Source organism: Halichoeres trimaculatus, unplaced genomic scaffold (genome assembly GCF_033239565.1).
Source record: "Halichoeres trimaculatus isolate MK-OKI-2021-1 unplaced genomic scaffold, fHalTri1.1 fHalTri1_scaffold_1, whole genome shotgun sequence".
NCBI lineage: Eukaryota > Metazoa > Chordata > Actinopteri > Labriformes > Labridae > Halichoeres > Halichoeres trimaculatus.
The window spans coordinates 911658-923766 of NW_027437179.1; the positions used below are offsets into that span (position 1 = coordinate 911658).

Sequence of the window (12109 nt, forward strand, 5' to 3'; positions counted from 1 at the left end):
CCTGTAATCTATGCATGGATGGAGGGAGGAGTCTTTCTTTTTAACGAAGAAAAACCCTGCTCCCACTGGAGAGGAGGAGGGGTGAATGAACCCTGTGGTCTTTGATATACACCTCCATGGCGTCTTTCTCAGGGCGTGAGAGGTTGTACAGGTGACTGGTGGGCAGGGGAGCCCCTGGGAGCAGATTTATGGCGCTGTCATAGGGTCGGTGGGAGGGAAGGGTCTGAGCCATGTCTTTGCTTAACACCAGGGCCAGGTCGTGGTACTCTGGAGGTACAGCAGACAGATCAGGAGGTGCTGCGGGAACAGGGTGAACTCGGGTGGTTGGAATAGCGGACTGGAGGCAGTGGGCATGACAGAAGGTGCTCCAGTTTGTGATGGTAAGGGTAGACCAGTCTATGTGGGGATTGTGTTTCTTTAACCAGGGGAAACCAAGAACCAGAGGGGAGAATGGGGAATTGATGATGAACAGTTGGATGGTTTCTCTGTGGTTGCCGGAAATCACATGGGTGAAGGGTTTGGTCTGATGGGTCACCTCGGAAATGAGATGACCGTCGAGGGCCGTGACTCTTTTAGATTGCAGGAGCTCCACCAGGGGGAGCTCCAATTGCTTGGCCAGATCCACATGTATGAAACTGTCGTCTGCACCCAAATCAATTAGAGCCTGGAGGGAGGTGGACTTCTGTCCCCAGAGGACACACGAGGAGACCAACATGCAACGAGGGCTGGCAGAGGTCGAGGTCTGGCTCACCAACATTCCCTCCATCTGTGGTGAGCATGTCCTGTCTCCACAGAGAGGGGAGGGAGGAGGAGAGAGGAAGAGCAGCCTCACCGCAGCCTGGATCATGACAGTATGATCACCAAAGAAAAAAAAACTTGAACAAAACAGGCCAATGAAGAAACAAAGAGACATGATGAGCAACACAGCTGGGAGCTTGACGTTAGCTAACGTTGGAGAAAATCCAGTAAAAAGCCAACTGAGATGATTTATGGTTGCTTCCTGCTTTTACAGTTTTGGTGACATCATCATGTGGTGCCAGTATCACCCAATGAGGTTGAGTCTCTCAGGTGGTCTCCATCAGAGTCAACACGCGGTGTTTTACAGTTTGTTACACCTAGCAGCAGCAGCAGGACCGTCTTCAGCTCTCAGTCTGCAACAGCAGCATCGAGGCAGACCTGATCCTCTGGTTCAGGTGTAAATTGGATTAACTTAAAATCAATTAAAGTTTATTAATTGAGGCATTAAATCAGCACAGAGACGCCCTCCCATCTTATCAGCGTGGACCACATGTCCATCTGGCCGCCGATTAAAAGCCTTATCCTGTTTTTTTGGCAGACTGACAGCAGCCAACACAGTCCTCTGAACTCTGAGTGAATGAGCTGCTGCTATACACTCATATACTCATCAGACAGCTGGCTACTCGCAGTTCAAAGACTACACAGGATAAATAACCTTTGACCTTCTTCATTATAAAAGATCAACGTGAACTCTGAGCGAGCTAAAGCCAAAGTCGAAGGTTTTTCTGTGAACTCCTCCATCAGTCAGATTGTGCTGTGTGTGCACAGAGTCTGGTTTGTGAGAGTTATGAGTCGAGTCAGCGTGCGTGACAAAGTACAACAGACCTCTCATTTTTGGCTGACTGATGTTATCAGCTGAAGCTAATTAACGCTAATGTAGTGAGTCAGCCGAACTACTAACTGAGACGCTCAGCTGTTGTCTCTTTAATGAGCTCTGATATGAGAACCAGAGAGAAACACAAGAACCAGGCCTGGAATAACAAATAACTCAAACCAGAGGACGAATCAGAGGTTCTTTGTTACTTCCTACTTCACCTGACTGCACCTGACAGAGATGCTTTGGAGTCAGGGTGAAAAAACTTTACCTGATCTTAAAGTAACCTCGTATCTATGGATATGTCTGTTCAAAATCTGCAATTTAAAGAACAAAAACACTTTATTCATTCTGACAACAGAATGAGCTGCTCTTGGTTAAAGACAAAGGCACACTGTAAAAAGAGTCAGTATGAAATACAGCTAACGGTCAAATAGCAATAGTAAAGGACTGTAAATGGTAATCTGCACCTTGGTTGTATATGGGCATCCCTGGGTTTTCGTTATTTAGCAGTTGCTTATGTAAAATTAATTGATTTAATTAATTATTAATCTTTAATTAATTAACTAATTCTAATTCACTTATTTTCTGCATGTATTGTACTGTTTGTTTCAGTGTTAATAACCAACAACTTGGGTTGCCAGGAATTTACCATGAAACTAAACTGGTCAAAATAAAACTTTTAAGTTGGACAATTTTACCTTTAATATTATTATTATTATTATTATTGTTGTTGTTGTTGTTGTTGTTGTTGTTGTTGTTGTTGTTGTTGTTGTTGTCGTATTATTATTATTATATTTGTTAGTTTAAGTAGTACTATTATGTTTGTTTATGTTTTTGCTTTCTTTTATTTTTTTTAGCTTAACAGGTTTATCCTATTAATGGTAAATCAACACATTTTTATAGAAAAAGTATAACATTTTAAGTGTTGTTTTTACAGCAACTAAGTGTGAAAATCCATGAAAAGTGTTAATATTTTAAAGCAAGTGACAGTATAATGTTTTTTGTTGTTGTTGTTTGTTTCTTTCTTTCGTTTTTTGTGCAATGATCTTCAGTGAAAAATATATTTTGTGTAAAATTGAATGTTACCGAACCAATATATGTTTTTTTCTTGTACTGATGTTTTGTTTTTTGTTTTTTTTTGGTGCATTCCTGACAACCACTGCTGCTGGTACTTGGCCGTACATTTTACTTAATCACTTATTTTGACCAAAGATAGGTCTTTTCTTTAAGCATTTTTTTCCATTATGTAGAGAGTTGATTTTGTGTAATGTCTGTTATCTCCTTTTTAAAAGGCAATGATTCACACATTCCTAAACAGAGCTCTTTCAGGTTTTGTGATGGGGCTTCCTGCTGCGCCTGTATGCTTAGCTTAAACTCAGTGTTCTTTAGGGATATTCTTTAAAAGGGAATGCAGATTGGTTTGGACTCATAAACAGTGTAAAAATGAGTTGTTCAAAAAGTGAAGTGGTGTTATTTTCCATGGTGGCAGCAGCAGGAAACAGGAAGAAGAGTGGCTTGACTACGGTGAGCCAGAGGAGACAAATACACAGAAATAAAGGCTCTTTACTTTAAATGACCAGCAGTTTCTTTTTCTTTTTTTTTTAAATACATTTGTCACAACATTCAGCAACATTTAGAAAATAAAGGTTCATGGAGCAACATGTGGAACAGCAACATGAGAAAATGAGGTGAGAGTATAATGTATGTGTGTCTGTGTGGCTCACCTTTGTGCGTCTGTCTCCCTCAGGTCAGGAGCGCATCGGCATCGACTCAAAGTACGAGCAGGAAGGAAAGGTCCAGTTTGTAATTGATGCGGTGTACGCCATGGCCCACGCCCTCCACAACATGCAGAAAGACCTGTGTCCAGAAAACTCTGGCATCTGCCCGGAGATGGAGCTGGCCGGAGGGAAGAAACTACTGAAGTACATCCGCAGCGTCAGCTTCAACGGTGAGTGGAGGGATGGTTCTGTCCTCCTCCCGCCTGCCGTCTCGTTTTATCACTCACACCTGGGACTTCAAGGCCGAGACACATGAGTGGATGTTTGAACAAAATGGAAACCCAGCGGAGCGCTCGTCATAAAGACGCTGCTGGCTGCAGACCTGCATCAAAGTGTCCAGAGTGGCTCGTAAAACAGCGTTTGCACGTTTTTTTAAGCTTCATGTAAATGTACTGACTTTTGCTGCAGACATAGCCTGATACCCCCCCCCCCCCCCCTCCCCACACACACACACACACACACACACACACACACACACACACACACACACACACACACACACACACACACACACACACACACAAGGTGTTTTTGAGCACATTTAGGTTTGAACACAGATATCCTGCATCAGAGAGGCAGCTCACAGCACTCCAATCAGTCTAGGGTGTGTTTCAGTCACAGAGAAGAGTTTCACTCATGTGAAAGAAACTGTGAGTCTCCAAAGGTGTGACAGTGACCGATGCTTCAGTGTTCATGGCTCAGTGATCCTCATTTATCAATTTTGCATGGGAACTGGAGCAGATTTGAGTGTAGAGACAAGTTTACAGCAACATTCATGTGTGATTTATGAAACATGCATACGCCTGATCAGGTGTGGATGAATGTGGCAGCTAAGAACAATCGTGGTTTAAGTAACAGCCCACTAAATATTCAAGGTTCAGCTGGTCTAACCCAGGGGTTTACAACATGAAGGGACACATTACGAAAAAAAGGAGACTTCTCTGGTCTGGAGATGAACAGGTAGAGAGCAATGACTTCAGAGAAAAATGCCTGTAAAGAAATCAGTGCAGCCGTCAGCAGCGTGGATGAGACAGACTAAACTACAGCAGAGTTTAAAACTTTTATTTTACACAGCCTTCGTTTACACTTAGGATTTAGTTATCTGTGATTTTAGAGCCACAAAGATATTATCTGTTTATGTTAAAGTCCAAACTTGTGTTAAGATCACTTTCAAAAATGTGTTTGGGCTCTGAAAGAAGCTGCAGACTCCAGCCCGGACCTGGACCTGGACCTGTCACAGACTGAGGAGGATCTAGTGATTTTAAAGTGAAGATTTTAACGAGGTGGGCCTCAAACACCAAGGGGGTTTGTGGCGGTGGAGCCTTAAAGAGACAGCAGTTAAAACGAAGCGCTTTGGATGGAGGGTTTTCTAAAATCTGGTGTGGTTGTGTTTTGCACTTCAGGGCCTTCATACTTGTGCATCGTTTGACCTCCTCAGGGGCTTGATACACATCTTCTTCACAAAGCCTGAATGCAATCACCAACGAAGTACAGCACACGAGTTACTGTGAAGTAGTCCACCTCTGAGGGGATGAAAGGTGGCTGTTCAGTTGGTTCTCTTCTGGATTGTAACTTGAAGACTGGAGATGTTTGTATGCGGCCTCCATCTGTCTCTCAGTCTCTCAGTCTCTCAGTCTCTCTGTCTCAGTCTCTCAGTCTCTCAGTATCTCAGTCTTTCAGTCTCTCAGTCTCTCAGTCTCTCTGTCTCTCAGTCTCTCTGTCTCAGTCTCTCAGTCTCTCAGTATCTCAGTCTTTCAGTCTCTCAGTCTCTCAGTCTCTCAGTCTCTCTGTCTCTCAGTCTCTCAGTATCTCAGTCTCTCAGTCTCTCAGTCTCTCAGTCTCTCTGTCTCAGTCTCTCAGTCTCTCTGTCTCAGTCTCTCAGTATCTCAGTCTTTCAGTCTCTCAGTCTCTCTGTCTCAGTCTCTCAGTCTCTCAGTCTCTCTGTCTCAGTCTCTCAGTCTCTCAGTCTCTCTGTCTCAGTCTCTCAGTCTCTCTGTCTCTCAGTCTCTCTGTCTCAGTCTCTCAGTCTCTCAGTCTCTCAGTCTCTCTGTCTCTCAGTCTCTCTGTCTCAGTCTCTCAGTCTCTCAGTCTCTCAGTCTCTCAGTCTCTCAGTCTCTCTGTCTCTCAGTCTCTCTGTCTCAGTCTCTCAGTCTCTCAGTCTCTCAGTCTCTCAGTCTCTCAGTCTCTCTGTCTCAGTCTCTCAGTCTCTCTGTCTCTCAGTCTCTCTGTCTCAGTCTCTCAGTCTCTCAGTCTCTCAGTCTCTCAGTCTGTGGATGGGGATGTGCAGCTGGCTTTGATTGTCTGCTCACAGAAATAAGAGCACAGACTGAATGTAGGTCACTCTCCTGCTTAAAGGAAGCGGTCTGTGTGGAATTAAACTCATTAAAGTCATTAGAGGAGCTGAGAGCTGCAGCACTCTGCCCCAACATGTGCAGTATGATCCACAGATAGGTCTGAAGCTGCATGCGTTTCATCTGCACGTCCAGACAGAGCAGTCAGGTGCTGAAATGAGTCACCTGTGCAGAGGTGATGTGTTCAGGTAAACAGAGTCTGCTCAGAACTGAAGCATAAAGATTTGTGTGGAGATGGAGACAGATGAAACACTCCCAGGCTGAGAACACATGAGTCTTTTGTCTCTTTCAGCTCTCTGTCCTGGCTAAGCCACAGGCTCTGTGTGAACAGGTGTTGTAAAGTGAGATGATGTACGTCTCTGGTTTTTAAGGGGCAATAATTAAACCTTTTACTGCCTCATATCACAGAGCGACTGCTCTCATGAAGTCAGTCAGCGAGTCTGCGTGAAGATCTAAAACTTACTTTCCATCCAGTTGACTTTGGGATCGTAAACTGCCTGAGGAGTTTCATCACCCCGCTCCTCTCCTCAGACGTCCAATAAAGGAAGACGGAGCGGCTTTATGAGCCACGGGTCGACCTGCAGAGACTTTCATTCTGCAGCCAACATGCAAATGAAATACAGAGTTATTAGATGGTTCTGCAGCGTGGGATTATTGTCTTTACTCCAGCAGCCTGCAGCTGAAGGAGGGAGGTCTGTGTGTTTAACCCTGTCAAATAACACTTACCTTTACTTTCAGCTCATACATATATTCTCAGTGCGGAGGCCGAGGGAGGGAGACAAGCTGCAGCTCCTCCATACCTTAGAGACAGGGCAGCATTTAAATGACTTTAATCCAGATTCGAATAACCTCAGGGATCAGGCCGACAGAAACAACTCACATGGTTTGTTGGACTGTTTTTATGAAAAAGAAGACGCCAAAACACTCAGAGCTCCCTCTGCTGGCTGTCTGTGCTTTCGAAAAGTAACGTGTGAAGTAGGTTAGGCTTTATCTTTGAAGCTTAAAAAAAAAGGTTTGGGTGAATCATAGCTTTCTGATTGACTTGTATTGGAAAATAATCAGGAGATATGTCGAAATGGTGACAAAAATGTCACATGGCATCAAAGTTTCCTCTTTTAGACATTGTTAACAATGTTAATGAAAACAAATTACACCCAAAATATTTGGATTGTTGCCTGCAGGCTGAACTGGTCAAAGTTCCAGTATGTCTTATTAACAGGAGATCCTGGGTTCAAATGGCAGCAGTGTCTTCACCCAGGGGCTCAGCCAGTCACTCTTTCACTAACACAAAGCTAGGAACTTGACCGATGGTTGGGTAGCCTACAATCCAAGGCCTGTAGAGGTAGTCTTTCCCTAGGAGCTTAGGTTTCCTCAGCGGGGTCTCAGCATACTGTAAAACTTTTGGAAGAAAATTTTGACAGACATCTGAGGGTCTGTGGATGAGTCAGATTCCAGGGGACCTAGCCATGGCTTTAAAAGTTATGGTTTTTAATGTGTCACTCCAAAGAGCCCTGCCTGTCAGTCCACAGCAGCAGTAGCTCAGTCCATACACCGATTGGTGTCTGCTGGGTGGCTGGTTCAAGTCCTGTCTGTTAAAACTGAAATAGTATCTACAGAAACCACATCCTGCAGGATCACAGCAGTATGGCTCTGTAGTAGAAGAGTCCAGGTGCTGAACTGACCCGAGACTTCTCTGGACCCTCTTTGCTCTAACTTCTGTTAAATGTAGACTAAAACTGTTCAGCTAACCTCCACATGGTGTTTGAAGCAACCCTTTCCAGAGCAGCCACACTCTTCAGGAGCCAGGGAGGTAAAGGATGTGAAGTGTTGAGCAGTTTTCACAGCTCTCCAGCACCTTTGGTAAATATTACAGCACTCCATTTCCATAACGGGCTGTTTGCAGTTGCACCTGCATTACTCAGCATATTATTTGCATACTGTTATGGTCCTAATGCAGGAGGCAGAGCCGTGGAAATCTCCCCCTCCAGAGAGATTCTTTTATCGGGTAATTAGCGGCGCCTGCTACGTGCTCATTTGGAGAGAAAGTGGCAGGTGAAGCGCTCGCTCGGGCTCCGTTTATTACGGGCTCATAATTACCACAGAGGAGAGAAAGGAAAGGGATTAGCTCTCAGCTTTTCTGCCTTCACCTCCTCCACATTTGCCTCTGTGAAGAAGGAAGACTATTTCTGAGATAACAATAAAAGAAAGAAGGAGAGAGAAGGAGACAAAGCCGTTTCTTTGGGGATAGAAACAAACATGAGCCAGATATCGACTGAGAAACAAAATACATTTCATATAAAGAGGTTGTTCTGTGCAGCCAGTCGGAGCTATTAACCCTGGTATTGATCTGCAGCGCAGCAGGAACGACTAACTGAGCTGCAGACGGCAAACAGAGACAGACATGGGCTCTTTAAAGATCGCCTCTCTCCTTTCAAATCCAGAATCTACGTCCTCAGTTTCTGTCAATCCAGATTTAATCCAGATTAAAAGATTTCTTTGATTGAGCTGCAGCTGCAGCTGAAAAGAGGACGTTTAGCTTTCATGGTGAGCCTCAGATTGCTCATCAAACACAGGATTTCCATCCTTGTTTACTGACTTTATGACCCGTCTCTGACATGGAGGAGAAAGAAGACGCGGCGTTCAGAGTGACTCTTCTCAAAGCGTCGCTGATGTGGCGTGGACAGCACGGTGCCACAGAGAGCCAGTGAAAGGCTTGATTTCTGCTGCTCTCTCCTCGCTGTCACAGACAAGCCCCAGGCTGCTCTCACCTGCACACACATGACATTCAGAGTCCTCTTCTGACAGACAGGTGACCATGCTGCCGTGTCTCACCTTCACCCTGCAGGGCTGAAAAGAAGCTCTCTAGCATTCAAAACGTCACCTCCATCTTCCTCCTCCTGCTCCTCCTCTTCTTCTCTTGGAACCATGCAGAGTTAAAAGGGCAGATTGGATTAAGGTGGAGTCACAGAGTCCACATGAAGCGGTTTACTTTTGGCCTGGGGTCAAAGATAAGGGCTGCTCTTCCTCTCAGATAATTGCTTTCGATCTGCCGTGTTGGGGATCAGATGGAGGATTTAAATATATGCTCCATTCCCCGTTCAGACTCCTCTGCAGGAGCTTTAAAACCCTCTGTGAAGGCTCCTCTCAGAGGTCTTTCTGGACCCTACATGTCAGGTGACAGACATATATAGAGGAGGAAGGGGGAAGGTGTCTCAGGGTGGTCGTCTTTTCTGCTGTCGACTCCAGAATATGAAGGTTTCTGTCAGAGTCACAGACCGAGGAGTTCCCACCTCATCCATGATGCTCTCCTGGTTCATGTTGGACTGTAAAACCTCAGACCTGTTGACACCTGGTCTGGCTCTGCTCATTCTGTTGCTTTGTTGTTGTAATACAGATAGATATCATCCAGTGGCAATTGCTCTAAGACTGCAAGGGAAGCTCAGCTTCCCCTGAAATGTCCCTTAAAAAAGTGGTGATCTGTTCTGCTGTGTGAACATTTCATTGACAAGATCTGAGCTAGAATTCCTTCATCTTTAGTTCAGAATCAGCTCCTATCACAGGTAACTGGCTCCACCTCCTTCTCATTCATCCCCGCAGCGTCTCAGCGCTTTAACACAGTCGAACGCTGAGCGTCTTCTGACTTCAGCGGGGAAGCGTAGAGTGGGTTGTTCCCATAGAGTGCATAAAAAACATGGACGTAGTCACCCGTCTGTTTCTGCAATGGAAAATGAAGCACATCAGCTATAGCAGCCATATTGGTAGAGGCAAGAGCTTCACGTACAGCCCGTAAAGCCCGTACAGCCATAGCGTGCCTGTCGGTCACGTGACCCTCAGCTGTGCCTCTTATAGGGGGAGCTTGTGATCTTAATATCCTCTGAACGGCCGCGTTAGAAAAAAAATTCACCCCCTGTACAGTGGGTGTGGGTAGTAAAATTAGTGACTCAGACAGGAGACGTTTTTGAACCAGGCTGTAAAAAGGTTAATTTCTGCTTTGAAAACAGATGTTTTTGGCTTGGTGTGTTTGTGACTTCTGCTACTTCTGGAGCCAGCCTCAACCGAACACTCTAGAAACAGCAGATTGTAGCACTTCAGCATTGTCTTATGATCCCAAAAACACACTTAAGAAACTCGCAGTATTTATGGATCCAGACAGATCATCCAATCATCATGCAGAAGCCCAGTGTCCAGGCCAGCCCACTGCCTCATAGACCCTCAGAGACGCTGAGTGTCCGAGGGCGGGACAAAGCCCAGCACTTATCCAATGACTGTCCAGTTTCCACAGTGGAACAACCAAGCCGCAACCTCCAGTCTGAGAACATGTCTTCTGTACATAAATAAAATGTTCACAGTCACTTTTGACTGGGAAGTGAACTGAGGTGTTATTTTATATGTCTGTTTGCAAAAATATACAGTAGATTCAAAGAAAATGTCTTTGATAACTTTGACCCAAAGTATATTACGCATCTTTCATTTCATTTAAAAAAATTAAATCTAGATTAAATTCATCCAGATTTCCAAATCCCACTTTCCTGATCCATGGATCAGGATCTTCTATCCAGGTATTTCACAACTTTGGTAGATTGGATCAGAGTAATCCTGATCCTCTCGGATTGAGATTTTCAAATCCATCCCGCCCCTAGGATCAACCCGCCCTCAGGGTCACAGACAGGAGACAGAATGTGTGTTGTGTAGATCTTAAGGCTACAGAGATCTTTGATAAATGAATGTGCCAAAAGCAAAAGTATTATATAGTCACTCAGAATATTTTCTGTTGCATGGAGTCAATGTTCACTTCAATTCTCCTTTTAAACAATTGCCTTGTCACTGACCTTTCATATTTTGAGATGCATTTTATAAAAGGACATAACAGACTAGTGTAATAAAATAAAAACATAAGACAAATGTGAGATATCCAGTAGCTTTACTGAACATAAACAAAGGGAAAACAAAAGTATTCCTAGAACTTCAGGGAAAAATACAAACCAACCAAAGCACTTCTGACTGCTCTTCCCGCTGGTTCATCAGGCAGATGTGGTAGAGGTGGTGGAAGATCTGGACCTTCTGGGTCTACTGGTGCATCGGCCTCGTCTTCACAAAGTGGAACTCTTCGTGCTTGAGCCATATTGTGCAGCACGATACAGGCACAAATGATTTTACATGCTTTTTTGGGTTCAACCCTGAGAGAATTCAAACAGGCAAATCTAGGTTTAAAATGCCATTGATGCGCTCAATAGTTCCTCTTGTTGAGCTGTGGGCAATATTATACTGCAGTTTAGAGGCACTGGTCATGTTTGAAAATGGTGTCAATAGCCAACGGGGTAGAGGGTAGCCACTATCACCAAGAAGTATGCCATCTGGTGGAGTATTCGGGAATCTCTGGTGTATGCTACTTTCTCTCAGAATCCGAGCATCGTGTACAGATCCTGGCCATCTAACGACACAGTTGGTGATTTTGAGATCTGCATTGGCAATGAGCTGCACATTAATACAGTGCCTTCCCTTCCTGTTGACATATTCCCACTCTCTCTCATGTGGGGCCTGAATGTGAATATGTGCGCAGTCAATCACACCAATAACATTAGGCACTGAGGCCATAGAGAAGAGCCTTCGTTTGATGTCTGATATTTCACTGTTACTTTCTGAGAATTTGACATAAGTGTTCAGCATACTAGAAAGTGCTGATGCCACTGAATGCACCATATATCCCACTGTGGCTTTTGTTCCTGCTATTCCATCTGCAATGACTTCATAAAATGAGCCACAGGCAAAGAAACGCAGAGCAATCAGCACCTGTTTCTCTACTGTCAAGGCATGACTCCTCATGGTCTGTCTTTTCAGATAAGGACGAAAAAACACTGCACAAGTATGAAATGTCATCCCTCCTGAATACCTTGCGTACAGTTCTTCATTGGAGTACTGCTGAAGTAGATTTGGACATTCAACATGTTGCCTTGGCCTGTATGATCAATCAATCTTTATTTATATAGCGCCAAATCATAACAAATGTTATTTCAAGACACTTTACAAAAACATTTACAGGTCTAGACCCGTAAATGTTAATAAAATTTTATTAGCAGAAACCCAACATCAAGACAAGATAAGGAGTCTTATCTTATCTTAATCCACCATGAGTACAGGACTTTGCAGCATTTAGCAAGTTACAATGGCAAGGAAAAACTTCCCTTTAACGGGCAGAAACCCGTGATGCCGAATCTCCTGTGATGCCGAAGCGCATGCACAATTGAAGCCATGTTTCCAATTAGGTCACACAGGGGGAAATTTAAAAAACCTGTGATCTCTGCTGTCACACCTGTTTTTACCTTGCCTTCGTCACAGAGAAGGCCTATAAAGAGTTCATCTTCATC

The 12109-nt window shown here is 44.3% G+C and overlaps 1 protein-coding gene across 2 annotated transcripts in view; it reads left to right on the plus strand.

Moving 5' to 3' along the window:
* Nucleotides 1–12109, plus strand: part of grm7 (glutamate metabotropic receptor 7) — a 378422-nt gene that overhangs the window by 241481 nt on the left and 124832 nt on the right. For both annotated transcript variants that reach the window (XM_074669750.1, XM_074669683.1), the window contains exon 6: nt 3363–3563. In XM_074669750.1, coding sequence (XP_074525851.1) covers nt 3363–3563 — 201 coding nt within the window. The remainder of the gene's footprint in view (nt 1–3362; nt 3564–12109) is intronic.